Below are 27,324 nucleotides of genomic sequence, written 5' to 3'. Positions count from 1 at the left end.
TAAAGGAAACAATATATAAGATCTGCCTGTCAGAAATTCTGACTCATCGTCATAACAAAAAAATTAAAATATTAATGTAAAAAGGAGTCCAACACCATAAATTTAATTCACGTATTCACCTCTTAAGCTTGTTTTTTGACTACAAGGGAGATAGTGAAGAGATTTTTAGTTGCTGTCTCTAGATAAACTAAGTCTCTTTCGGTTTTAAGTGACAGAAAATCTAACCCAAACAGGCGTAAGGAAGAAGAGAATAGCTTGGCTTCTGTAACTGAAAAGCCCAGAAGCTCAGGTGCAGGTTGTTGCAAAAACCCTAAAGATGCCACGATGACCTCTTGTTTTTCTCTCCAGCTCTGGGCTCTGCTTCTTGAATGTCGCGCTGCCAGACAGGTTCTCCTGTAGGCAGCAACCCCAACCTCACAGCCTTACAGCTCCAAGCCTCGGGGGAAAGGGGAGGGGGAATCTCTGCAGACAGTTCCTGAAATTCACTCCAGATAGACAAGTTAGGTCAAATGGACACGTCTGAACCAAACATGAAGGGGGAAATGCACACAGACTGAGACGGGGGGACGGATGGGTATGTAAATGAAAGTGTGGAGCTGTTGCCCAAAGAAGAGGAAATGAGCGTGGGAGAACTCACAAGTGTTCACTACATTCTGCTTTAGGTGGGCAAAATGACTTACGGACATTAATCCAGGACCCCTCATCTCTTGTTTCTGACCTTACCTGTGTTGTCGTTGACCTACTTTTAGACTGGACAACATAACTCAATTTAGTCTATTTTCTTGCATCTCGGTTTGCTGTCAGATAATGAAGGGGCAAACTTGTATTCTATTAATAAGAGTGGCCTAAAGCCAAAACAAATGGCTAGTGTGGTTTGTTTTTGTTTTTTTCCAAATAAAAGTTATTTTAAAAAGCCCTTGTGTAAATAAAATATGTAGGTCAACTAGATATTTTCAACTGAGTTTGCCATAATAGGGTCACACTAAGACTTGAGACTTAGGTGTGAAGATAACCATTTGTCCGACCTCTCAAGAATGATTGAAAGTCTTCAGAAACTAATGTTTTTGTTAATCTGTACTGAGAAATGTCATTGCCAAGCAGATCAAAATTCATGTATCAGCTGGTTAGTGAAAGAAAGATCTTAAGGGGTAACGTCACTAAATCCTCATAACCTGACACTCTTGTCCACTAATGAGTTGGTTTATATGTTTCGAACAAAATACTTACGTGGACCATGGATTGTGGTTTCCTTTTGATGTTCCCGGAGAAGGCACTAGCAAATTCTTTCTATCCATTACACTCTTCACGTCACCAGCACTATAGGTCGGGTTTTTTTGTGGTAGGCTTCTAATTTTCCAATATTACGACTCACTTACATTTGCCACATTTTAATGTAACACCTCCATTTTAGCAGAGGCATACGAGGGGCTCGGGATCCTGTTCAACACTTGAGAGATACCTTAATTTTATTTCGAACACACTTTACCTTCCTTGAGAAAGCTATTTCTTTGAAAAGTGGTTGGCTTATCTCATCCATTGTATGTTGATTTGTATTTGCTTCACTTCACAGACTTTCATTCTCTGACCTTGCCCCAAATTTTAGAACTTCACCCTATGTAGGTCCCGAACCACTGACCCATCGCGCTCACTATGTTAACTCCTAGTGCATTTTCTATAAAATAGAGAAGGCTTCAGCAATTATACTTAAAATGAATCTGTAGTCCTTCCTAGTCCTAATGGATTATTCCTATCAGCAGTGTTTTACTCCTACTCAGAATCAGCCATCTCCAATCCAAACATTTACTCTATGTGAAAGAGGCTGCAAGTCTTGTATTAATATTTTATCTGTTTCCAAAAAGTGTGCCTCGTAGAAATTACTCTCAGATGGGGGAAAGATTCACTGGATCTGAAAGAAAACGAACCAACAAACAAAACGCGTCGCACTTCACCACGTAACAAGAGGAATTCTCTTACTGGCTTGCGCTTCTCTCTGCAGATGGGCTCGTGGACTGTATGGATCCTGATTGCTGTTTACAGAGCTCCTGCCAAAGCCAGGCTTACTGCCACGGCCTACCTGATCCTCAGGACGTCATCAGCCAAAGCTTACAGTCCCCCTCGCAGCAAGCTGCCAAATCCTTCTATGATCGAATCAGTTTTCTTATAGGGTCTGAGAGCACCCATGTCATACCTGGAGAAAGTCCTTTCAACAAGAGGTTAATGCATTTTCTGCTTACATAGATTTGTAGTGATGTTATTATCAATAGTTCCGTGCACTTTCGATGAAATGCTGATGACTGTGAATTTGAGGAAAGAGCTTTTTCTTTTAATGCAGTTGTTCCTCTTTCGGCAAATTCCTCACCAAACTTCGCATTTCAAGCATTTTTGACACAGTTCACATGCTTTGTCAATTTCAGTACCTGAGCCAGAACAGGACATCCCATTAAGGAGTCAATAAATCTTCATTTAACTCGTTGATTTTGTTAGCGCAGTTGGAAATGTTTCAAAAGAAGCAGTGGAAAGACCCCAAAAGGCAAAACAGAAGTGAGCTTTTTTTTTTTCAGCTGAGCTCGCTAAATAATATAAATTATGAATTAATGTAATAGAACTGCTAATGGCATGGCAGTAAGATTGCATAAGCTGTTTGGTGCTTTACAGAGCAGTAAGGACCTGAAAATAAACCAGTAAGTGAAAGCAGGTGTCTTGTGTCTCACTGAGTAAAAGAAGATGATTTACACAAGAACTCCTGGATCTGCAGTAATTTAACAGCATTAATGCAGTTAGACCCAGCAGTTGATTAAAAGTTGTTGCACAAATGTGCCTTATTGCCCCTTTAAATCTTGTACTTCTTGGTCCCTGCAGATTTACAGATTGCCTCGGAATTAATTGGAAGGTATACTTTCCTTCATGTAAGCACCAGATATACGACTTATGAAAAAGCACAGTTTATAATTTTAAAAAACCCATCTCTAAATTATGGGTCTTGATAACTCTCCAAAACCCAGATTGCAGCAAATTAAAACCCAGGGTAAACACCAGGCATTTAGAGAACGTGAATTGCCCTGAATTAAAAGGGGTATTGTCTTGGGACTCTTTCAGGTCTGGTTTTTGTGAAGAACAAGTATGTGTGACGGTGTTATTTTATCCTTAGGTTGAATTATCTCTAAATCATGATAATGTTGGCCTGAGAAGACAGATGTTCATTTTAATTCTTCTACTTTTCCCACAGCCTTGCATCTGTCATCAGAGGCCAAGTACTAACTGCTGACGGAACTCCACTTATTGGAGTAAATGTCTCGTTTTTCCATTACCCAGAATATGGATATACTATTACCCGCCAGGATGGAATGTGAGTTAGTCCCACCGCACTCTTTCTGTGTGAAATATTTTCAGTATAAAAGCTAGGCATTCTTATATCTCCCAATATGTTTTATTGTCCCTTTTAATATAGAACTGCAACAACTTTTAGGCTCCAGAAATCTGTGCATGTGGCAGAGACTTAAAGTCACGTGCTCATGTGGTTCCTTAAAAGTTGATTTCATTTGCCAAGACATGATAACAGTGTTGTGGTTTCATAGGAGAATTTTCTTTGTTTTAGAAGATTCGTGTTGAAATATTTAGGAGTGACATTCCGTAACACCTACAACTTAAGCTTAGATGGTTCTGAAAAAAATAAGTAGATGGGTAGATAGATAAAGCAAATTTGGGAAGATGTTAATAAGTTGGTGAATCTAAGTAAAAGGTATCTAGGTGTTCATTGAATGGTTATTTTAATATCCCTATAGATTTGAAACTCTGTCATATACAAGTTGGGAGAAAAGTTGGTTTTTTTTGTAAAGCATATTTATTTAAGGAGCTGAGTGTTGTTGGAAGCTGTATGGGATCCAGATAATTCACTAAGTAATCTTGTTTTTCTTAGGTTTGATTTGGTGGCAAATGGCGGGGCGTCTCTTACTTTGGTATTTGAACGCTCCCCATTCCTCACTCAGTATCATACCGTGTGGATTCCGTGGAATGTCTTTTATGTGATGGATACCCTCGTCATGAAGAAGGAAGAGAATGACATTCCCAGCTGTGATCTGAGTGGATTTGTGAGGCCAAATCCCATCATCGTGTCTTCTCCTTTATCTACCTTTTTCAGATCTTCTCCTGAAGACAGCCCCATTATTCCCGAAACACAGGTAGAATGTTCTGGCAGGCAGTACTTTTAAGGGACCTGTTTTCAGATCATGTGGTTTCCAAAGAATCTTTAAAACGGATTGCAGAATTCCAGTGCTATCCCAAATAATTCTATAGATGGAAACACAGAATGTGGGGTGTGTATGTGTGCGCGCACATGCGCAAGAATAGGTCATACTGTGGTAGGATTATTTAAGAAATAATCTAGTTATTTCTTAAAGATCTATTCAAAATACTTTTTTGTTCAGGCTATACTATATCTGTATTTATTTATTAGTTGTAGCCAAATGGAAAAACAGCTTAAACTCAACAGCTAATAATGTCTTTGTTCATGTAGTCATTCACTAGAGAAAGGTTTTGATACCTATATGCTCCTGACCTCCTGACTCATGTGGTAACAAGTGCTATTATATTGGTCATTACTCTCAATGACTTACTGTTTAGTTATACTTATAAGTAAAAAGTGTTTCAGAAAAGATGATTTTTAGCAGCAAATGTTCATTAATTTTCTCAAGATATTTTTATCTAAAAAACTTGGTATTATGTCTTAAGTTCTGATAATTTATGATAAATCCTGTTCTCCTCAGGGGGGGAAAAACTATATAATTTTTCTAAAAATAGCCATACTTTCACTATTCCTTTTATCTACTGAAATATCTGGAGGTTGTTTTCCTTCCTCTTTATTTCCAATTAGAAATAACTTTGAGAAAAAAAAAAAGAAAGAAAGAACTTTGACGTCTTAAAGATAGGACATTAGGTACAATAATAATAGGCTTTATACATAAATAGCTAAGTAAAACTATGAGCTCTTTATTTTTTTAAAGATTTTTTTATTTATTTATGAGAGAGAGAGAGAGAGCAGGGGGAGGGGCAGAAGGAGAGCGAGAATCGTAAGCAGACTCCCTGCTGAGCACAGAGCTGGACACAGGGCTCCATCCCACGACCCCGAGATCATGATGTGAGCTGAAATCAAGAGTAGGTCGCTTCACCAACTGAGCCACCCAGGCACCCCAAAAATATGCAGTCTTTAAAATACAGCAGCACATAGCAGCTTTGTCCCATTCACTCTTCAAATATTTATTTGATATCAGGCACTGTTAGAATTGAGCGAAGCAGTAAGCCAATCAGATGAAGTACCTGCTCTCAAGGCGCTTCCCAGCTAATGGGGAGAGAGACAACAAATGTATAAATATATGTCAGCTTGTGAATACGACTTATTTTTCAAAGATAAAACAGGGTCAGTTGACGGAGGTACAGTTTTGTAAAGTGTGGTCCAGAAAGATCTCTTCGATAGGTTGATGTTTCAACAGAAACTTTAAGAAAGTGAAAGAATAAATCCAAAAATAGAAGGGTATTCCAGTAAGCACTAGGAGCAAGTTCAGAAGCTCCGAGGGAAGAGCATGCTTGGCTTGTTCACAGAATGGCACAGAGGCCAGCAGGTGGCTTGAGTGAAGGGGTGATAAACCACAACTCATTGAAGACCGTGGCCTTCTTCTTTTCTTTAAGATTTAATTTATTTATTTGAGAGAAAGAGAATGGGGTGGAGGGGGCGAAGGAGTGGGAGAGAATCTCAGGCAGAGATTCTCACTCCAAGCTGAGTATGGAGCCCGATCTTGATTGGGCTTGATCCCACAACCCCGAGATCATGACCTGAGCCGAAACCAAGAGTTGGACGCTTAACTGACTGAGCCACCCAGGCGCCCCTACTGGTTTCCTTCTTAAAAGGATCACTGTAGTTGCCACACTAAGAATATTTCCATATTGGGCAAAGGTTGAAACAAGGAGACCAGGTAGGAGACAATCTCAGTAATAGGAGAAATAGTGGTGGCTTGGGCAAAGGGAGTTGGGGAGGAAGGGGTAAGAAGTGGATGTGTAAGAGTGGAGTCCAGGGCAGAGGTTGGAAGTCAAACGGAAACTTGGGGGTCATCAGTGATACAGATAAATATAAAGCGTAGGATGAGATCCCCTAGGGAGGGAGTGCAGACGGAGAACAAGGCCTAGGATAACAGGAAAGAACTGTCACAGGCAAATACAATGCACAAGAGACACCTCAGTGATTTACTGCGTAACAGTCAAGCCAGCTTTGAGCTGAAGCTTTTGGAAAGTCATTGTAACCTTGTGCAATGTAGTACTTCCTCCCCAGGGGCCATCTTGCAGTAACTCTGAGCTTCTTAGCCACTCCTTAAATAGATTTAATCTTGAGGCTGTGTCTTTGTGTGTGTAGGTAGCAAATTGTTAGCAAACTGAGTCATTGTAGTCAACAGTTGCAGGAATACATGAAGGGTTTGTTTTTGTTTTTGTTTTTTCCATTCCATCAAACAGTCTGCAAACATTTAGTAGAAATTTACTGAGAACCGATTATGTATGAGGTACTCTACTAGGATAAAAAGAATAATAAGACATGGATTCCCACCATTCTAAATGTGATCAAGATTTGAAGGAAGAACTCTGAAAGTTCAAAAGAGTGGTCTATTCCTAAGGAAGCCAAAAAAAAGCATCACTGAGGAGGTTGGCCTTCGAAGTGGGGAAAGGATATTCCAGAGCAACCACAGGGTGGTAAAAACAAATGATGTCGTATTAAAACTGATGAAGTACGTAAATGTAGGGCATATAAGAGGAAATGTTGGGGCTAGATTATGAGTGGCCCCAAAATACCATACAAGAGACCTTGAATTCTTTTTTTTTTAAAGATTTTATTTATTTATTTGAGACAGAGAGAATGAGAGACAGAGAGCATGAGAGGGGGGAGGGTCAGAGGGAGAAGCAGACTCCCCGCTGAGCAGGGAGCCCGATGCGGGACTCGATCCCGGGACTCCAGGATCATGACCTGAGCCGAAGGCAGTCACTTAACCGACTGAGCCACCCAGGCGCCCAAGAGACCTTGAATTCTTTAGGCAATATGGAACCAGGGGGCCAATGGCGTCTTTTCAGATTTCTGTAAAGCTAACTCGAGGCAAAATGGGTAATTGATAGAAGAAGACAGGTAAATCAGTGAACTGACTAGTGTTCACTATATTTCTATACATATCCAGCACTGAGATGGGGAGGGCCCAACACTCACAATGGTGATGGAGGTGGAGAAGAGAGAACAGATTAGACCTAGATTTGGAAGGTAGAATTGACGGGATATAGTTTCTGGGTTTTTTTAATGGTGATATGTGATTTTATTATAAAATAAAATATTTATTAATTTATTATTAAACAAAACAATAACAAAATTAAAGTAAGTCTTTTATTACATATTTTTATTTTAATTGTAGTTTCTAACTGAATGTTTAATGGGGTGAAGAATGGGGCTTACAGATCACATAGCTGGCAAAAAATAGACTTGATGGTTTATTTTTCCACTCTGGCTGGATGTCCTTTTCCCACTAATGCAAAAATAACATGGTCACGTCAAATTACATAGGAGAAACACATGTTTTAATAAACTAAACTCAGATATTTGTTCCATGGAAGTAGGTTAATGATGACAAAGACAATAATCCATTATTAAAATTGGGAATAACATATGATATTTTGAATTAGAGAAGCAGTTCTTCCCAGATCACAGGAAATATATATTTAATTAATGGAAGACTGCCTTACATATAGAAAACCTATCAGATTTATGAGAAATTATTTTGAAAATAAATTATGAGGAAACAAATTATATGCCTTAGGGTTCAATCACTTACATTTTCAGAGAGCCATTCAAGAGTCACAGAATCCATTTTTCAAGCCAACCCACTGATACTTCACCCCAGTGATGGCAGAACAAGGAGTCCTATTTAGATTATTCACCCTGTAGCCTACAGCCACACAAAAGTGCTGTCAATCTTAAATGTAATGTTCTCCGTGAGTCGAACAGAGCTCTGGAAAGTTTCTGTATGGCCATAAACTATTTTGCTTCAGATAGTCTGCAGCTGAAGTCAGTGCGCATGTTCGGTAAGGAAACCCCCACTGTGCTGAATAGGAGCTATGAGAGCAGAGCAGTGCCTTCTTGGTCCACGGTACCGCATCCCATTGCTCTTGATGCCAGCTCTGGTCCCCGATCACCATGGAGGTTTACTCAGCCCATCCTTTAAAGGTGCTGCTCACTTATACTCACACTGACCGCTACAAATACGCATCAATCCCAACTGTTCTGTGCAAGAGGAGCTGGATCCTACTGACCACTGGGTTGCTATGTTAAGATTTTTCTAACACAGTCTGAATAATGAATCTCGATAAGCCAATATGAGGAAATCTTGGAGAATGTTATTTAATTCTTAGTGGACAAAATGGTGACTTCCTGGTGCAGATTCTTGAGCCTAGATGGCCTTGCACTTCACGATATATGTATTGCAGTAAGCCTCTGGAGAGCTACCATTGTTGACCAAACTAATAGGAGCTTAGCAGTAGTTCTTAGCATCTGCGCTGTCTAGAAAGATGTTATACGCTACATAAAATCTAGTTTTCAAAATAATTAAATAATGTTTTGGCGTAATATACTTTGGTATATGTCAGCATAAATTTGTTGATGTTCACTGAGCCAGTCACATTGATAGATAAATTGTGGGGTTAAGAATATGATTTTTTAGGGGCGCCTGGGTGGCTCAGTCGTTAAGCGTCTGCCTTCGGCTCAGGTCATGATCCCGGGGTCCTGGGATCGAGCCCCGCATTGGGCTCCCTGCTCCGCGGGAAGCCTGCTTCTCCCTCTCCCACTCCCCCTGCTTGTGTTCCCTCTCTCGCTGTGTCTCTCTCTGTCAAATAAATAAAATATTTAAAAAAAAAAGAATATGATTTTTTAAAATCTATAAAGGAGATCGTTCTTAGGCAGGGAATTGTATTAACTTTCCACAGTCCAGTTTCAACTCAGAAAGTGTACATTGAGGGTCTTGCGTGTGCATTCAATAACACATTAGTTGCTCTCTCAGGGAGAATTTATGCAGCTCTCAAATATTAGTCCATCCACCATCATATCAAAAATCAGTGGTGAGTCCTCGCTCAGCATTTAACTAATTATGAGAACATGCTGTTGTTCTCTTACCTTTCCACATGGATATAGAATTCAGTACAGTTTAACTCAAACGAATTGGTCTTTTCTGTTACCACTCCTGTCTTTCTAGGCTGTGACCAGTCAGCTGCCAAGGCCATAGACGCAGGATTAATCCCTAAATGAGCCAGCTGGCACAGGCCAGATCTTTGGCCCATACCATATCCCTGCTCTGAGCTAACCATCTTACAGATGTCGGCTCTGATTCTCCAGGGTGACGGGGGTGAAGGATGGGTTGGTGAGAATCCGCTGTGACCACGAGCTAACAAGTCAGTGCGTGTCAGTGCTGTGTCCTGTATGAGAAGTAGCACCTACTCCGAATGAGTGACAGGATGCTTTCAGCAGGAGGAAAATTGGGCTGGCGGCAGAGTTACTTTTAATTATCGAATAAAGTAACAGCTCAGATGTGTATTTGTGAAAAGTGACTCTTTGGTGTCTTATTTTAGTTGCTCTCCTCGCTTCTTTTAGATCGGCTTTACCTAATAGTTACCTGTGATCCCAGTTTGAAGCTTCTGCTTTGTGCAAACCTAGGTACTCCATGAAGAAACGACAATTCCAGGAACAGATTTGAAACTTTCCTACTTGAGCTCCAGAGCGGCAGGATATAAGTCAGTTCTCAAGATCACCATGACGCAGTCCGTCATACCATTTAATTTAATGAAGGTTCACCTTATGGTGGCTGTGGTAGGAAGACTCTTTCAGAAGTGGTTTCCCGCCTCGCCAAACCTGGCCTATACTTTTATATGGGATAAAACAGATGCCTATAATCAAAAGGTCTATGGTCTATCGGAAGCTGTTGGTAAGTTCCATATCGATATATTCTGTGTCAAAAACTATCACGAAGTTGATTGTCACCCATGGACATCAAAGGATAAACAAATTGGAAGACAATTAAGATTATCCTTGGGGAGTTATGAGCTGGTTGACTGAGACCTACCATGGGAAAATGGAATGTATTCCGTATGATGAGGAGAGAGTATCCCTTCTTTTCTGGCTGGAATTCTATCTTCGAAAATGTTCTGAATGAGATTCCAAGCTGTCCTATCCTTTCCTTCATGTTCTTTTTCCTTACTGTTCTCCTTCCCTTTTTCACTTTTTGTTTCTTTCTAACTTGATCTCCTTAGCTTTCCTTATCCTTTTTTTATGTTTTCTGTATCTAACTATTAGGGTAGTTTCAACTCAAAATGATATTTAAAAGGATATAGACAATATTTGTGCCCCAAAATTATTTCAGCTCTTTTGACTAGGAGTCAGTTCGGTGGAATGACATTCTTAAAACATCAGTTAAGCCCATTGTTTCACTGAATGATGGGACAATGCAATCAAAGATTGGTATGTTGAGATATATATGGTATAGCTTCATGCTCAGGCTGAGGACAGCCAAAACTAATGGATGCTTTTTGTTCTATTAGTTTTTACCTGAGAATATCATAGATATTTCATTCTGAAGTTAATATATAACTTGGGCTTGAATTAGTTCACATCAATCAGATAATTGCCACTTCTCCCTTCACTTTGTTCTAAATTTTAAAACCCATGCTTCATTATAACTCTGAAGCTTTTTATTGGTGATTTGTTCACACTAATTTACTGCTAGTGTTATCATTCAGTCCTGATAGTAACATGTGAATATAATGTTATAATCAGGCTATCTTCTCTGCTGTATTGAACCTTACTTATCATAAACATTTTGCACAACTTTTAATACTCTTGGAAACTAGACAGCTCTAATTACTCAGATAGCAAATACTATTTTTAGTTGTTACCATCTGATCACCCCCTGGGGCTGATTTATCTTATCTAATTACTTAACCAGGTGCCCAATCTGGTCTTCATTTTGTGCTGTGAAACCCTTGTGAAAAAGTGACGTGGGGGGAGAACAATACTAGTTTCCTATCAAATCAATAGAAAAATAATATTTGAAGATCATTTCTTAGAAAAACACCTTTTATGTGGTCAGATCTTCTCATATAAAAATAATTTCTACACATAAATGAGTGGAAATAGAGTCTTAGAACACAATTGTAGAAAAAAACAGTTTTATCAAAATAATAAATTGCATTTCTGCCTGTAATTGAGAAGATGTACTGTGATTTCTCTTGATTCCAGTGTCGGTTGGATACGAATACGAGTCATGTCTGGACCTGACTCTGTGGGAAAAGAGGACCGCCATTTTGCAAGGTTATGAATTAGACGCTTCCAACATGGGTGGTTGGACATTGGATAAACATCATGTGTTGGATGTTCAGAACGGTAAGATCTTATTCATAGTTAATATCACTTACCTTGATTAGATTATGGCAACATTTTATCCTATGCATGCTGTAGGATTAAAATTTAGTAGAAAAAATAAAGGGATATTTTTAAAGACTGTACATGTCTGAAGTGGGAACTACCTGATATTCTTCTTATGGACTTTGAATCATTCATAAATTCATCACCAGAATAATTCTCCCACTTGAATGTAAGTGACTTTGGTGCTGCACTGAAGGTACTCTGTGTGCTGGTCTTCACGACAGATTCATCTAGAAGCATCTAGTTCTATAGTAAGCCCATGAGTCGATCCAGAGTGCTTTACGAAGGTTTACCAAAAATGGAGGGAGGGGGACTTTTTTAAGTAAAGAAAAAAAATCCGTGTGACTTTACCAAAATATTTCTGATAGATCTTAATTCTTAAGCAATTAGCCTATTCTGAGCATGTAGTTTTTTTTCAGTTCTTAGATTGTATGTGAGAAAAAAATAGTTCTCCCGCTCAAATTGGGTTCCATATACTCTTATTTAACTTCGTAATTCTTAGGAAAAAATAAAGGAATAATCTGAGAAGAAAGCGAGGATTGAGAGTTATTACTTATAATAAACCTTATATTATAAAGGAATATGCTCTGAAAACACATATTTCAGGTATCACAAAAGACATAAATTATTTTACAAAACTTGACCAGCTTAATCTCATAAAGGATATTATTTATATTAAACAAACTCTGTTGTCCCTACTGTGTGTCTGACATTTTTGCCCACATGCTGGCTACACCTCAGATAATTTACAGGTACTTTTCTAGAAAAGCGGAACCTTACGGTGACTTCCTCTAACCCCCTATCCTAAACCATATCATGCTGGTAACTCTCTACTCTCCCTTTCCAAATAGCCAAAGGAGATTTCACAGTCGTGGCAAATCATCTAGCTTTGACTTCGCAAAGGTTTTTGGAAGGTTCAGAATTTTGAACTGAGCATGTAATACAACTAAATGTTTATGAGTAATGGTCACTTTTTCAGATTAATGTTACTTTGATATTTGTTATTTTTACTTAAAAAAATTTATTGTGGAAGCTGGAAAAGGTGCATTTTCAACTTACAAATGTAATAAATCCACAGTAGTGTCCAAGCCAGTGCTCGAGAATGCTGGTGTCTTACCTCTAGAAGAAAATAGTACTCAGCCAATCAATAGAGGAAAAACAAAATGGAAAAACCCTCCACCCCTTTCCTACCTTACAGCAGTGCTGAGCTCTACCCCCGGTCCAGCTGTGTCCTGGACATCAGGTTGCCATTCAGTGAGCATGCCAGAAGGTTGCTCCGTATGTTATCCCTAATCATCAGCAGTGCCTGAAGCCGTGGTATTTCAGTCTGTCATGTCAGCAACACCAGGCGTAGTCGTGGGCTTTCAAAATGCAAAGCCATGTGCCAAATGTGCCCCTCCCTGGCTGCTCTTGATTAAATGGTGTGAAATTATATTTCACACAGTTTGACATATTGCTGGATTCCTTCGGAAGCTCTTGATAAACAAAACCAGGGGAACCTCTCTAGAAGCATTTTAGTTATCGTGGGCATATAGGGTCAAGTTCGTAGCCCCAGGATTTCACCAGGAGATTATGAACTGGTAAGGGTTCGACAAGCAGAGAGCTCCAGGAAGGCCCATGCCATAAACCCACATCATAATAGTGTTGAATTACACTGTAACAGTACCCAAAACTGAGTACAGAATTCAGGTGCATTTGAGAAACATGTAGGTATTCTGTGTATGTATATGTAATAGAAATACGCACACACACTGTCTACCAGAATAATATATAGTCTGCTTTTATTAAAATACCAGGTCAGCCGTAGAAACTGGGCTACCCCAAATTCTGTCCTCCAAAAAGTGCTGTAAATTATAAACTCTATGTTGTTTTAAAATGTGAGGTGACCTAATTCACGGGATAAACTGATTGTGATTTCAATTTTTACCCAAGAACCGCTTGACAAGTAGCAGCTTCTCAAAGTGACACGTGTCTAATTGAATAAACAAAGTGATTTGTAATCGTGACAAGGTGGATGAGCTGTGAAATGTATTAAAGAGGAAGAGAAGGCCAAAATGGAGACAGTGACAGGTGTTTGCAGGCCTGGGACGTGGAAATAAATATTCTAATGTTCATCTTTGTCTTCTGTCACAATAGAGGAGAATCATGAAGGACCAATCCCTTAAAAGAATGGCTGAATAAATCAGGCTGAGCAGAGCAGTAGGTTGGCTTGTAGGGTTGGCTCTTACAGGAAAATATAGTTCCGTAATTGTCAAATAACATAAGCACAGAAAGAAGGATCTTAGGTATCATTAATGTATTCTTGGAATATTCAAGGCAAAAGGCTTTTCACGTGTTACGATCCAGCCTTATTTGGCTTATTTTTCCTTAAATTTGAATAAACCTGTTTTATCTCCCCTGGTTTCTTTATGTAAATTTTCTGTGATTATTACATCACTTGAAAAGCATTTAAAAAGTAATCCATAGGGGGCGCCTGGGTGGCTCAGATGGTTAAGCGTCTGCCTTCGGCTCAGGTCATGATCCCAGGGTCCTGGGATCGAGCCCCGCATTGGGCTCCCAGCTGGGCGGGGAGTCTGCTTCTCCCTCTCCCTCTGCCTCTCTCCTTGCTTGTGCTCTCTCTGTCTCTCTCTCTCTGATAAATAAATAAAATCTTAAAAAAAAAAAACTATTTAAAAAGTAATCCATAGAATCCACCTAAAAATGTGGTGCCCTGTAAGAGAACATAATCATTCTGATCTCTTCTTCACCTTAAAATTATCCCAAAGTGGGAGGAAAAAAACACGTTCTTGGGTTTCCTGTTTGTACTTTCATGGATTGATTCTTTTAACAGTATAGCTGCTAAAAAGTATAAGCATTGGCTTGAAGAACTGCTTTGAAATAGAGAACATTCAATAAATATATAATACGTACAACTCCAAAGTCCAAGGAGCAGATGGTTTATACAGATAATCGCCCTGTGCAAAGTGTCATGAAATATGTATGGTATAGTAAACAGCTGACCAGCCAAAATGAAACCATTGATCTGCCGTCTATACAATAATGGCAAATGAATAAAATTAGAATCGCAACTCAAATCTAGTTTCTAACTATGAGAATGTTTAATACTCATTTGGGATTTTTTTTTCCCTCAGATTTTCATTGAGGACCCAGTGGAGCAGACTGGCATTGTGTCTTAAAATGATTGGCACTTTCATGCCATAAAGCAGAATTCTCCTTAAATAATAAGTTGCCCTTCCATAACAGTTTTGTTATGTTTGGAATTTTGAATAACTGCATGTGTATGCATCCTCATGTCAGATAAGAGTCTAAGCAAGAAGAATGTTCTTTGACAGCATAGTAGTATAGAGGGGGGTTGATATGTATTTTCCTAACTTTATTTTCCACAAAGTATTTTTAACCTTTTCCAAATCAGTGATAGACTTATAAGGAAGAAATTCATATTTGTGGTGCACATTTTTACTGATTGGATTAATATATAATATTATAACATCATTTTGCAATTAGGCAAACTTGTTATTCCCTGAATAATATAACAAGTTCCCTGAGAACATGTAGAGCATGGTTCTCAAACTTGGTTGGACATTAGGGTCGTTGGGAGGTTTGGGAATTTTTTAAAAGATTTTGTTTATTTATTTGACAGAGAGAGAGAGAGCGCAAGTGGGAGGAGGGGCAGAGGGCAAGGGAGAAGCAGGCTCCCCACTGAGCAGGGAGCCTGACGTGGGACTTGATCCCAGGATTCTGGGATCATGACCTGAGCCGAAGGCAGACCCTTAACTGACTGAGCCACCCAGGCGCCCTATCTGGAGGGTTTTTTAAAAGGCTGCCCCCAGACCAATTAAATCAGACTCTCTCAGGATGAGATCCAAGCATTGGTATCTTTTACAGTTCCCCGGTCATTCCGATGTGTAGCCAAGTTTGAGAATTGTCAATGTTGACAATTTGGGCTTTTAATTTTTCTGGTTAGTCCTTTGTTTCTTTCACCAACCCTCCCTTACATTCATAACAGACAGCATTTTTCGTATATATCCTTTATATTTTGCCAAATATTTTGCACCAGGTAAATGAATAGAGTTCTTGTTCTTTCCAAGAGAACTTGAAATAGTGTTCCCAGGCTATACCTACAAAGCACTGAATTATAGTTACATCTAGAGTGAACGTGTTTACTTTTCATCTTTCTACTTTTTATCACAAGAAAATTCTTACGCATTTTATGTCTTCTAGGTATACTGTACAAGGGAAACGGGGAAAACCAGTTCATCTCCCAACAGCCTCCAGTTGTCAGTAGCATCATGGGAAATGGCCGAAGGCGCAGCATCTCATGCCCAAGTTGCAATGGTCAGGCCGATGGTAATAAACTTTTGGCCCCAGTTGCATTAGCTTGTGGGATCGATGGCAGTCTATATGTAGGGGATTTCAACTATGTTCGGCGAATATTCCCTTCTGGAAACGTAACAAGTGTTTTAGAACTAAGGTATGTCTTTCCTTAATTTGGATTTGGTTTGTTTTGTTTTGTTTTTTAAGATTTTATTTTTAAGTAATCTCCGCACCCAACATGGGGCTCGAACTTATAACCCTGAGATCAAGAGTTGCATACTCTACCAACTGAGCCAGACAGGCACCCCCTTAATTTGGGATTTTTACCAAAGCTAAGCATGCCTTTATAAGAAAAAGTGTTTAGTCTAATGGACCAATTTATTTATTTAAGTATATCTTCCCAGTGTTTAAAATGTGCCCTGAAAAGAAGTTAGATTCTTGGTTAAAGTTGGGAAAAGCACAATACATATATACTGTGCCATAAATGTATAAAAGAGTATAAAGTCATCCAACATATAAAATATCTCACTGATTTCAGAGCATTTTCTGTGCTTCAGTAGGATAGAATTATGATTTTTAAATCCCTTTAGTTGTTCTTTAGAATAACTTCTTGATACAGGTTGTTACCTTTTATTTCACATTGGTTGAAATTAAGAGAGAAAATATTTCCCTACAGTATCGGGACATAATAGTAAGGCTATAATTTTTCCATAGCATATTGGATCTTCAAGTTGGGTTAACCCTTTAGCCATAATACCAGTAGTTAAAGTAACAAATTGTTGCTTTGCTTTTGTTCCTTTAAGTGTGATTATTAAATCATCCTATTCTGTAAATTATTTGATAAGCCTTGGCCTACAAAATTCATTTCCACTATTATTTCTGCTTAAGTTGGCAATTTTCCATTCAAATAATTAAAATCTCAGTATGCAACTCATTGTATTTTAGAAACTTTTTCTAACTGTGCTTTTTTTTCCCCACCTATTTTATCTGCTTCCACCAAGAAATAAAGATTTTAGACATAGGTAAGCATCTTACTGAAAGGTTACTGTATATTTTCAAATGTCCTTTTTACATTTTGATGTGACTCTCTGACATTGTTTTCTAAGAACATTTCATCATGAGAGAGGAAACTCAGTATCACAGAATATCTAAGGAATTAAAACTGCTTATATGAACCATTATTATGTGGCATATTACAAATTATATTATGCAATATAATCTGAAAAGCTATTTTCAAGTTGGTTAATAAAATAAATTTTGTCACAAAAAAATACTATAATGAACATGTCCATAGAACAAAAAATATTTCTAAACTTCAGTTACTGGCTCACATAATCTAAGCCATATTGAACAGAACCAAATTTGAAGCCGAGTAGGAGAGTTGAGGACACATTTAATTTGACCAATAATCAGGGCAGATCCTGGCTTATTCAATTGGGGGATTCTGTTTAAGAAAAAGAAGCTAAAAAATATTTTACTTTGGCAAGTTTTTAAAAACCTAAGATCACGTGATCATGTTCCCCAGGACCTTGCTGGGCTTGCAAGGAACCATACAAAGGAACCCAAATGCTTTGGCTTTGTTAACTTCCTGCTGTCGTTTATATTTTCCCAAGTTGAGAGAGTTACTAGATTTGAGTACTACTTTTAAGAAGTCATGTTTTCATGGACAATATTATGAAAGAAAATACTTTCTTCAAAGCTAAGGATGAACAGTTGAAGCAAATATGTAGGCTCAGAAGTTTTTTAGATTCTATTTGCGATGTATACTTAGCTAGCGAAGGTATAGTAAAAGCTTGTTACGGACACTTTTGACTGAAAAACTTTCCCCAGGGCAACAAAAAAGAAATTTAAAAAAAAAAAAATATATATATATATATATATATATTTTTTTTTTAAAGTAAAGCTCACCAAAAAAGCTAGACATATTGGACCTGCTGGATCTAGTTTGGCCAGTAAAGTATCTAATGAAATGATATCAGATGGAAAAATTAGCAATAGTTTATGTGACATCCTTAAGATGAATACATCAACATTGCCCACTGGAACTGTGTTGTAGAGATGGACAACTAGGAAATAAGAGACAAAGTTCCACCAGAAGATGAGTAACTGTTGCATATCAGTATGACCAGGCATGGCCCCATGACCCTTCCCTGAGATCCCCTATTGATCTTGTGCTCTCAGCTAATAGCTCCGTCACATGCTAAGATTAACACTAAATTTCTCCAGACTGCTGAGCACGCAGAGCTCTGCTATTAGAATCCATGGCAGAGGGCGCCTGGGTGGCTCAGATGGTTAAGCGTCTGCCTTCAGCTCAGGTCATGATCCCAGGGTCCTGGGATCGAGTCCCGCATCGGGCTCTCTGCTCCTTGGGAGCCTGCTTCTCCCTCTGCCTCTCTCTCTCTCTGTCTCTCATGAATAAATAAATAAAATCTTAAAAAAAAAAAAAAGAATCCATGGCAGAATATCAGAAGTTTTCTGGCCTCACCTTCTTGGTAACTGTGGAGGAAAGAGAAAAGACAGACACATGTGTCCACCAACTAAATGTGAAAATGCTGGAGGCAATAGATAAAGAACTATCAAAGCAGCTCCCTTTGAACCAACCAGCCTATTACATGCCAGGCTCGGTGCCAGATATTTTATACACGTTACTGCAGATCCACACAGCAGTCCTTCAGGATTACAGATGAGGTCATTGAGGCGCAAGGAAGCCTTGGGGAAGCCCTTTCTTCCCCAAGACACATAACTAAGAAATGGGGAGCAGGGATTTGAACCACTCTAAAAAGTATGTTCATTGCACTATACCACATAGCCAGTTTTTATGTATCTTTTTTTTTTTTTAAGATTTATTTACTTGACAGAGATGGAGAGCACAAGCAGGGGGAGCAGGAGAGGGAGAAGCAGACTCCCTGCTGAGGACTCGATCCCAGGACCCCGGGATCATGACCCGAGCAGAAGGCAGATGCTCAACTGACTGACCCCCCCAGGCGCCGCAGTTTTTATGTATCTAAATGGCTAGGTTTCTGTGGGATAATTCCCTGGGTATACACAAAGCTAAATTTATTTCACAGTCATTTGACAAATTACTTAGAGCTATAATCTCTCTCTCTGGGAAAAAAAAAAAACACATTGATTAGAGGTTAGAGCTCCATTATTATTAACAATACTTTCTAATATGAGCTCATTATGTAGTAGCTCATGCTGTCTGGCAGTGATACTCACTGTAATCCCTCTCTCATGATCCTCCTTAACCTTTCCCCCCTGTACGTTATCCTGGCTAAATGTGAGCTCCTGCATTTCCCTTATGCTCCATGCATGTAAAATACACTGTTTGGGTTTTATATTGCTATTCATCCTTGTTAAATTGATGTTGACTGATCACTTCCCATGTACTGGGCACTTTTGACAAATACTAATATAAGAAAATCCATGCTCTCAGAACTCACAGTCTAGTAGGGGAGACAAGATATATAAGTAACAGACCAAGTAAGATGATCAGTATTCTTTGGCACTTTACTGTATCCACGGCTTATACTGTGAGAGTAATTCTATGGAGGAAAAGATTACTGGGGTTAGGGGTGTGGTAATGGAAAGTTCTCTGGAAGGTTGATGTTTGACCTAGGTCTAAAAATGAAGTCTGCTTAAACAGAACAACAGGAAGAAAGGCAGGGGGTGGAAGAGGGTCATGAAGAAAGAATACAGAACAAGGGAAGTTACTGGGGTTTGTGAAAGACAGGAGCAAGACATGTTCTGGGAGGAATCAGATTTACCTGGTTGGAGCAGGGGACCCGTGTGGGAAATAGTGAGAGATACAGGTAAAAAGTCAGGGTAGCGTCAGATTGCTTAGGGCCTTGAGTGCTGTAAGGAATTGCTCTTCCGTCCTGTAGGACAACAGAGACAGTGGACAACATTTTTCTGACCTTGAACAAGAAGGCGGCATACTCAAAAAGGCCCTTGAGGAAGATGAATCTGATTATCAGTGTTCAGGATGACTTGAGGGTCATTTAGAAAGCTGTTGGCTGAAACCATGAGATGCTAGGTACCTAAATGAGTATGGCTAGCAATGAAGAAAATCCACCCATAAAATAAAGGAAGGCAGAAAATGAACACACTGTATAAGGGTGATAAGGAAGAGAAAGATGTAGAAAAGAGATGACAAAAATAGGGATTCCGTTTGCTCAATAACTAATTAATCAAAACTGACTTCATAAAAGCAAAATATGTCAACTCACTGGAGCTTCTCTATTTAGCTTAGAAAATAAAATTATTTTCATATGTTTCTTCCTATTTGCCTATGTTATCTTCCTTGTCTTAGCTCTCCTGCTGGCTCTTACCTTATCCCCACTGTGCTGGCTAGCACCAAAGTCATGAAGGGCTTAGGAACAGATGATTGGAGGAAAAAGAAATTGAAAAATGTGTTTAAATTACAAAAATGGACAGTGTAGTCAGTTGATTAATGCTTAAGTAATATATAAATGCATGATTCTGGTCCTTTACTATGTTTCGTATACTATTAACAGTCTCATTAATTGGACTGATGGGGGACATAATTAATGAAAATATATTAAATAACAAAATAAATATAAAAACACATAGTCTTCTTATTTTAGAATTCAGAGTATTCTGTCATACCAAATTTAATAAGTACTGCCAGGATATCATATCAAATAAAAGTCTCTAGCTATACTTGAATGAATGGATATAAATACTAATCAATCAACATACTAAACTTTTTCATAAAGGGAAGCTTCTGAAATCCTTAAAATTTAACATTCTCTTAGCTATGCTAAACATTTCTCCTTATGATGTCTATAGTATGAGTTTGCTAACAAACTCCTTTTGTAGGTAGTAAATTTTAGCTCATCTCTGTTCCAGTTCTCTAAAATTCCAAAATAAAGGAACTTAAATTAATTAACTAATACCAGCTAAGAGGCAATAAAACATGCAGGACCAAAAATCAACTTCGTGAATTTTATATTACCAATTACAAGATCAAAGAAAAAGTCAATCACAGGTCTGTGAACTGGAATCAATTAAAGTTATATCATACAAAATTATAAAAGCTTGATTCAGCACTTCTTATTGACTTATTATTTAAATATCAAACAGGCACAGAAATACCACATCCCAAAGCCCTGTTTGCAAGTATAAAAAGTTTTAGTCACCAGAAAAGAGGCATTTTATTGTTATCCACAAATATAATTCACTCTTTTCTGTCTTCTAAGGGCTATGGCACAATTTCCAATAAAAAGATGGAAGTGCTAATGAAATCTATGCTATAGCTTGTTCTTTGCATATATTTCTCTAGTCTAAGAAGGTTGAATTATGACAGAATGAATAAGCACATCTAGTCTGTGTTTACTGCTGGATCTGTGTCCATGGAGAAGTTTTGCTTGGGAATCGTAATAATCTAGGCAGTGCAGGATGGATGCATCAAGGTGCAGGATATTAAAGATTCTTGCTTTGATTTTGCTGCCCTTAGTCAAAAATCTTAATATTATCCTAAACCTCTCTGAAATGAAAATCTCAGTCAATTGTACAAGAAGGCCATGGTGCTTCTCCTGGTGAACAGGGACTCCCACAAACCATCCATTTTGTTCAGCCACACTCAGTCACTGTAGCCTCACATTTTCCACATGAGACCTATTACTGACCTAAAAACTCACCACCCATTTGTACGAACACACCAGCCTTTCGAGGGCTTTGGCTTTTGGGAAGTCGGAGCACAAGGACTAGCTCAGTCTGTCAGAAAGCTCTTGCTTACATCCGGTGTCCTTGAACCCCAGACCCATCCCATATATTGTTCAGAGCTTCTCTGCGTCCAGTCAACTGAAAGGTTCCAAACTCACCTTTTTTTTTCTTTTAGTGCTTTGGTACTGATCCCTCTTTTCATTTAGAAGGGGCTGGGCTCTAAGAAGCAGCTCTAATCTGCCATGCTAGGCTGCACTGCAGAGAATTCATCCAGTTCTCATTTCCTACCATTCCGTGGGGGAATACGTCCAGAGGTAAATTCTCTTCTCCAAGACTCTGTCCTCCTCCACATTTGTTATTCTGGACAATGGAGTTGTGTGCAAAATTAGAGCTTTCATTTGGCAGACATTTTTTAAAACCATTGACATATGTTGCTTGATTTAGACATCTCTGTGTCTTCAAAGAAGGAGATGCTTCAGGACAGGAAATGGCAAATGTAAGCACCACTTCGGACATTCTCTTATTACTATCCCACTGGAATAAAACTGACGTCAGTAAAGGCAAAGCTTATGACTCGAATGTTCGTTATTTTTGGACTCATGTCCTATAGCTCAAGCAGCCACTTCAAAAATTTGTTTTTTATTCTCAAAATGAGGCACATCATGAAAAATCATGTATAATTTTTTTTTAAGATTTTATTTATTTATTTATTCGACAGAGAGAGAGAGAGAGAGCGAGAGAGGGAACACAAGCAGGGGGAGTGGGAGAGGGAGAAGCAGGCTTCCCGTGGAGCAGGGAGCCCGATGCAGGGCTCGATCCCAGGACCCTGGGATCATGACCTGAGCCGAAGGCAGACGCTTAACGACTGAGCCACCCAGGCACCCCTAAAAATCATGTATAATTTTTATATAATTCTTTTCTTTTAAGATTTTATTTATTTATTTGAGAGAGAACGCATGCAGACAGAGGGAGAGGGAGAGAGAGAATCTCAAGCAGTCTCCCCGCTGAGTGCGGAGACTGATACGGGGCTCCATCATGACCTGAGCCAAAATCAAGAGTCAGATGATTAACCAACTGAGCCAACCAAGCACCCCTTTTTTTTATATCATCTTCATCAGGGTCCTGAAATTTTTATTCTCCTTTATTGTAAAGCCATGATTTATATAGTTAGAACGGCTCAGTATTAAAATTTTCCCTTATACGCTATTAAATAAAAAAGGCAAGGTGCAGAACAGCTTTTGTGCAAAATGTATTTATAGACATATGTGTATGTCTATAAATAGATACGTCTTTTAGGGTAGATGCTTTTTTTATCATGAAATATTGGAGATAAGGCGCAAGGGAGAGTCCTTTCACTTTTCATTTTGTACAGTTCTATATAGTTTATAAGTGGGTTAAATAGATGGGGAGATCATGATCTAAGTTTTGCTTTGTTTTTATACATCTTTGGACTGAAAAATTGAATTAGTATTCTTTATTTTTGAAACTATCTCCTAGAAGTTGCTCTTGAAGGATTTTTCTACAAATAGCCTTTTCAACAGATATTTTAGAAAAGATTTGTAAAGAGGGTGGAAAGGATTTCATGATTAAGTCCCCCTAACCCCAGGCTTGGATGTCATTTAAATGAATAATTCTGCATATTATCCTCTACTTGAAAAATTACTGAATATTCCCAGAGTACCCCAAACAAAGGTCTTTGTCTTTGAGCCAAACCATGTGTATTTGAAGACCAAGTCATATGGCTCTGAAAATTCAGAGGAACGATTGATGATCGTACTTCAACACTGAGAAACAAAAAGACCCTGGCCTGCTCTCCTGGAGTTGGTACCTTTACACCCTTTGTACATGTGAAAGCGAGAGAGACTTCTTGGTACTATTTTCTTAAAAGTACCTTGTGGCTTTATAAAGGTATTTCATACAAATACTAACTCCAACTGAGTTTACATTGGATTGCATTATTCATTTACCTTTATCATCATTACTCTAGAAACAATTCCAAGTGGATGTTTAAAGAAGGGTCTGCATTGTTTTAATAGTTTAGGATCTTATAGCATAACAGCAGGACCAAGGAAACAAATTTGAACGTATCCAAGTTTAGCTAGTTATTTCTTCCTTAGTAACATTTTCAGAAAGCTAGTCATACTTAAGGTCATTAACAATAACTATATTACACTCCTCTACTGTAGAGAGTTACAAGGCAAAAGACATGGAGCATTGTGAGAGGGGCAGAACAAAAGCAAATATTAAGAATAGCTAATGCTTATTGAGTGTGTATTATGTACAAGGCACTGTTCTAAGCATTTTCTCCATATTAGCTCATCCTATGAAATGTGTACTATTGTTATTATCACTGTACAGATAAGGAATCTGAAGCACAGATAAGTTCAATAGGTTGCTCAAGTTCATACAGTTAGTGAGTGATGAAGCTGATTCACACCCCAGCAGTGTGGTCTAGGGGTCATGCTCATAGATACACAGCCGACAAGAAAATGAAGTGTGTGTGTGTGTGTTCTCATAACAGCTATCTAACTATTTATAATTAGTATATAATTGGGGAAATAGGAAAGACTAGAGAAGTCTCTCCAGTGTCACGTCTCTCAAAATAGACCCAGTTTGGATGAGTTGCAACCTTGTCACCAACTGTAGATCTGAAAGACCAGCTCTGTCCATACTAGGCTGTTTTTAGGGGGAAAATAACCTCTTAAAATTGCCCTGAAGGTTATATTGATATGTTGTAGCTTTTCACTTCGTTACAAAGTAATAAACTACCACATCAAGGAACACAATGTGTCTATGCATTTAAAATTTCAGGCATCTATTTAGAAAAGTGACATAATAACACTTAACATGGCAAGGTGATCATTCGGTAAAACCCAGTAGATCTGAAATGGTTTTACCTCAAATGACTTGTATCTCTTTGAGTCCTTTGCTTCGGTATTCACCCTTTTACACATATTTACCCACTCAAGACTTCTTGCTCAAAAATGTCTCATCACTAAAAGATATTGAAGAGTAGAAAGGAGACCCGAAACCTGAAGTTATTCAAGGCTTTGTGTGTCTCAGTGTTTCCATGTAAATACACATCATAGCCATAGGCCTTTTCAGAGTTCCAGAAGATTCCATGCAGATTCCACGTGTGGCCAGCTGTGCGCCCACCAATGTGAGGCACACTCGTGAAACCAAGAACTTGCTATTTTAACAGCGGTCTCTCTCACAGGACCCATAAAGTACATGTATTCACCACTTAAGAGGAGGAGCATTAAGTAGTGAGAATTGTCTCGTTAGAACCTAATAGTAATGAGAAGACTCCTACACCATTATTTAGAATCAACATTTTCATATAGTTCAATTTTTATTACATCTTTTAGATGTTCACAGATAAAATAAATGGAAACAAGAATAAAAGTGTGTGTGTGTGTGTGTGTGTGTGTGTGTGTAGAGAATGAGAGAAAAGTGAGTTAGTAAAGCAAGTTTATCATCAAGATAATGTGGAATCTGATGGATTCTTATCTGCTGACATCTTTATGGGGACACCAAATTGTTTTAACTCTTTTTGGAAATTTTTTTTCCAGAAGGCATTATTTGCACCATGTACAAAATTACACTAACCCTAAGAACGTGGTGTTGAGTGTTTATCAGGAGATTAACTTTCTCATTCCAGCTAAGTGTCATAGTTTGTCCAGTCCTTGATGATGTTTACATTTGCATTCCTTGATATGTATAAAATTGAGGCACGGTATTTTGTGAAAAAAATGCCTACATCTCACCAAATTCATAGAAAGGTCTCAGAGCCGCTTAATTTACAATTTTAAAAGTAAAACTGATGGGTTTACCATTCTGGCTCACTGCATTGGGCCACCGACTGAGACGGCCTCCTGCACATGAGTAACCTCATTTTAGTATTTCACCCCCTAGCTCCAGACAAACGTCATAACTGCATCAGATCGCCTTTCTGGATGATGCTAGAGCACCCAGGACAGACACGATGCTACCTTTTGTCAGGTGCAAGTGTTCGTGTGATTTGGATTTGTAGCAAAACAGAATTCCTGTGATGATGTGTGAGTGGAATCATTTCTACTTCCCTGGAGTTGGACAGAGACACCCTCCCCCCGGAGTAAACTTCATGTCTGTCACTCAAGGGCAATTTATTAATGGCTTTTCATCAAACCAAAAGGATTTTAGAGAACTTGCTTCTCTCTTTGTTTTAGGCTAAAAGCATATTGCCTTCTAAAGGGGATTATTTTCAAGGTGGCTGTTTTAATAAATTTAATAAATTAAATCCTCCACCACAAGCAGGGAAGGACAACAGTCCTATCAGAGTTCGCTTTCAATTCTTCTCAGTCATTCTTTGAAGTCGTTACTAAATATGCTGTTCATTTTCCAGTCTTTAATAATGGATTTCGGTTTATAATCAGTTCCTCATGATCTGTTTTGTTTTGCTGTTAATTCTCCCCCGTGTGTTAGGAGTAACTGTCTTGGGATGTTTACGTATGATCCTTTTTTTTTTTCAGCAGCAACCCAGCTCATAGATACTACCTGGCAACCGATCCAGTCACAGGAGATTTGTATGTTTCTGACACGAACACCCGCAGAATTTATCGCCCAAAGTCACTTACGGGTACAAAAGATTTGACTAAAAATGCTGAAGTGGTCGCTGGGACCGGGGAGCAGTGCCTTCCATTCGATGAAGCCAGATGTGGAGATGGGGGGAAGGCTATAGAAGCGACACTCATGAGTCCCAAAGGTACTGGCATTTATCAATTTGAGGATTTCTTTTTATTAAAAAAAATATATGTGTAGAAAACCCAGTTAGTGCCTGATTGTGTTTAATGCTGAGTCTAACATTTTACCCTCAACTCTGTTCTAGAAAGCTGTTTCACATCCAGTGTTTTTAAAAGCCGTGAAGCGAGAAACTGCCAGAATCCTAAGTTGATTTTACAGTAAATATTGGGTTCGTGGCATTTTTTATCATATCATTTTTTTTTCAACTTTTCAAAGAATAAAGCAACTAGTCCATATTATTCAGGTCACATCCTGTTAAACTTCAAGGAAGTGTCCAGATTCTTTCATTGTCCTGGAATCTCTTTGTCGTGAATGAGTCCCAGGCCTCTTTAAAAACCATCACTAAGCAACGCTATTAGTCCTCACCCAGTCTGGAGCTATTAAACTTTTGTTTCTATGCCATGGGAAAAAATGCTTGCTGTGAGGAATTTCTAGAGGTAACAAGGGCTAAAATTCTATGTGATAAAGGTTTCTAGCTTTTAAACCAGTTGGGACTGACTCCTTGCTCATGTATTATGCCATTCATTACAGTGTTTTTTGGTTTGGGGCTTTTTTTTTTTTTTTTTTTTTCATTATAGCTAGCAACTATTATGTGAACAAGGACTGGAAAAAAAGCATTTGTTGTACTGAATTATTCATAATAGCAAATTTCATTGTAACAAGGTCAACGAAACGCTAACCTTGGCTCAGATCTATTTTTGTTAGAATACAGTTATTCTAAGTTCAGAGTAAAAGAACTTGACCTGTTTCTATAATTGATAGACAACAGCATTATACAGAAGTTATAATTTTATATTTAGGATGCAGGGAGCGCCTATGTGATTCATACACTAAGTGGAGATTCTTACAAATTTCGGTTATTTCTTTTATTACATTTTACATAGATTGTGTTATAAACGCCTCTGTTGGGTTTTTCCTAATGTATTTGCAATCTACAACCTTACCTGGTACCTATCACCCATGTTATCTCTGGCGTTGAATGTTGAATTTAACGATGGGCCTAAAAATGAATCCCGTTTGAAAAGTTGGTCATGCTTACTTCTCTTGGAAAA

The 27,324-nt window shown here is 38.5% G+C and overlaps 1 protein-coding gene across 1 annotated transcript in view; it reads left to right on the top strand.

Moving 5' to 3' along the window:
• TENM3 (teneurin transmembrane protein 3) overlaps positions 1–27,324 on the top strand; it is a 601,855-nt gene that overhangs the window by 536,036 nt on the left and 38,495 nt on the right. Inside the window, exons 14-20 of the mRNA XM_064585705.1 lie at positions 1,997–2,213; positions 3,227–3,346; positions 3,917–4,178; positions 9,725–9,992; positions 11,303–11,446; positions 15,710–15,959; positions 26,002–26,234. Coding sequence (XP_064441775.1) covers positions 1,997–2,213; positions 3,227–3,346; positions 3,917–4,178; positions 9,725–9,992; positions 11,303–11,446; positions 15,710–15,959; positions 26,002–26,234 — 1,494 coding nt within the window. The remainder of the gene's footprint in view (positions 1–1,996; positions 2,214–3,226; positions 3,347–3,916; positions 4,179–9,724; positions 9,993–11,302; positions 11,447–15,709; positions 15,960–26,001; positions 26,235–27,324) is intronic.

The sequence above is a fragment of the Mirounga angustirostris genome, unplaced genomic scaffold (genome assembly GCF_029215605.1).
Source record: "Mirounga angustirostris isolate CCGP_5_RB_7025 unplaced genomic scaffold, mMirAng1.0.hap1 SCAF_2, whole genome shotgun sequence".
In the NCBI taxonomy this organism is placed as follows: Eukaryota; Metazoa; Chordata; class Mammalia; order Carnivora; family Phocidae; genus Mirounga; species Mirounga angustirostris.
Note: the sequence above shows the minus strand (reverse complement) of the source record. Positions and strands in the feature narration are given on the sequence as shown.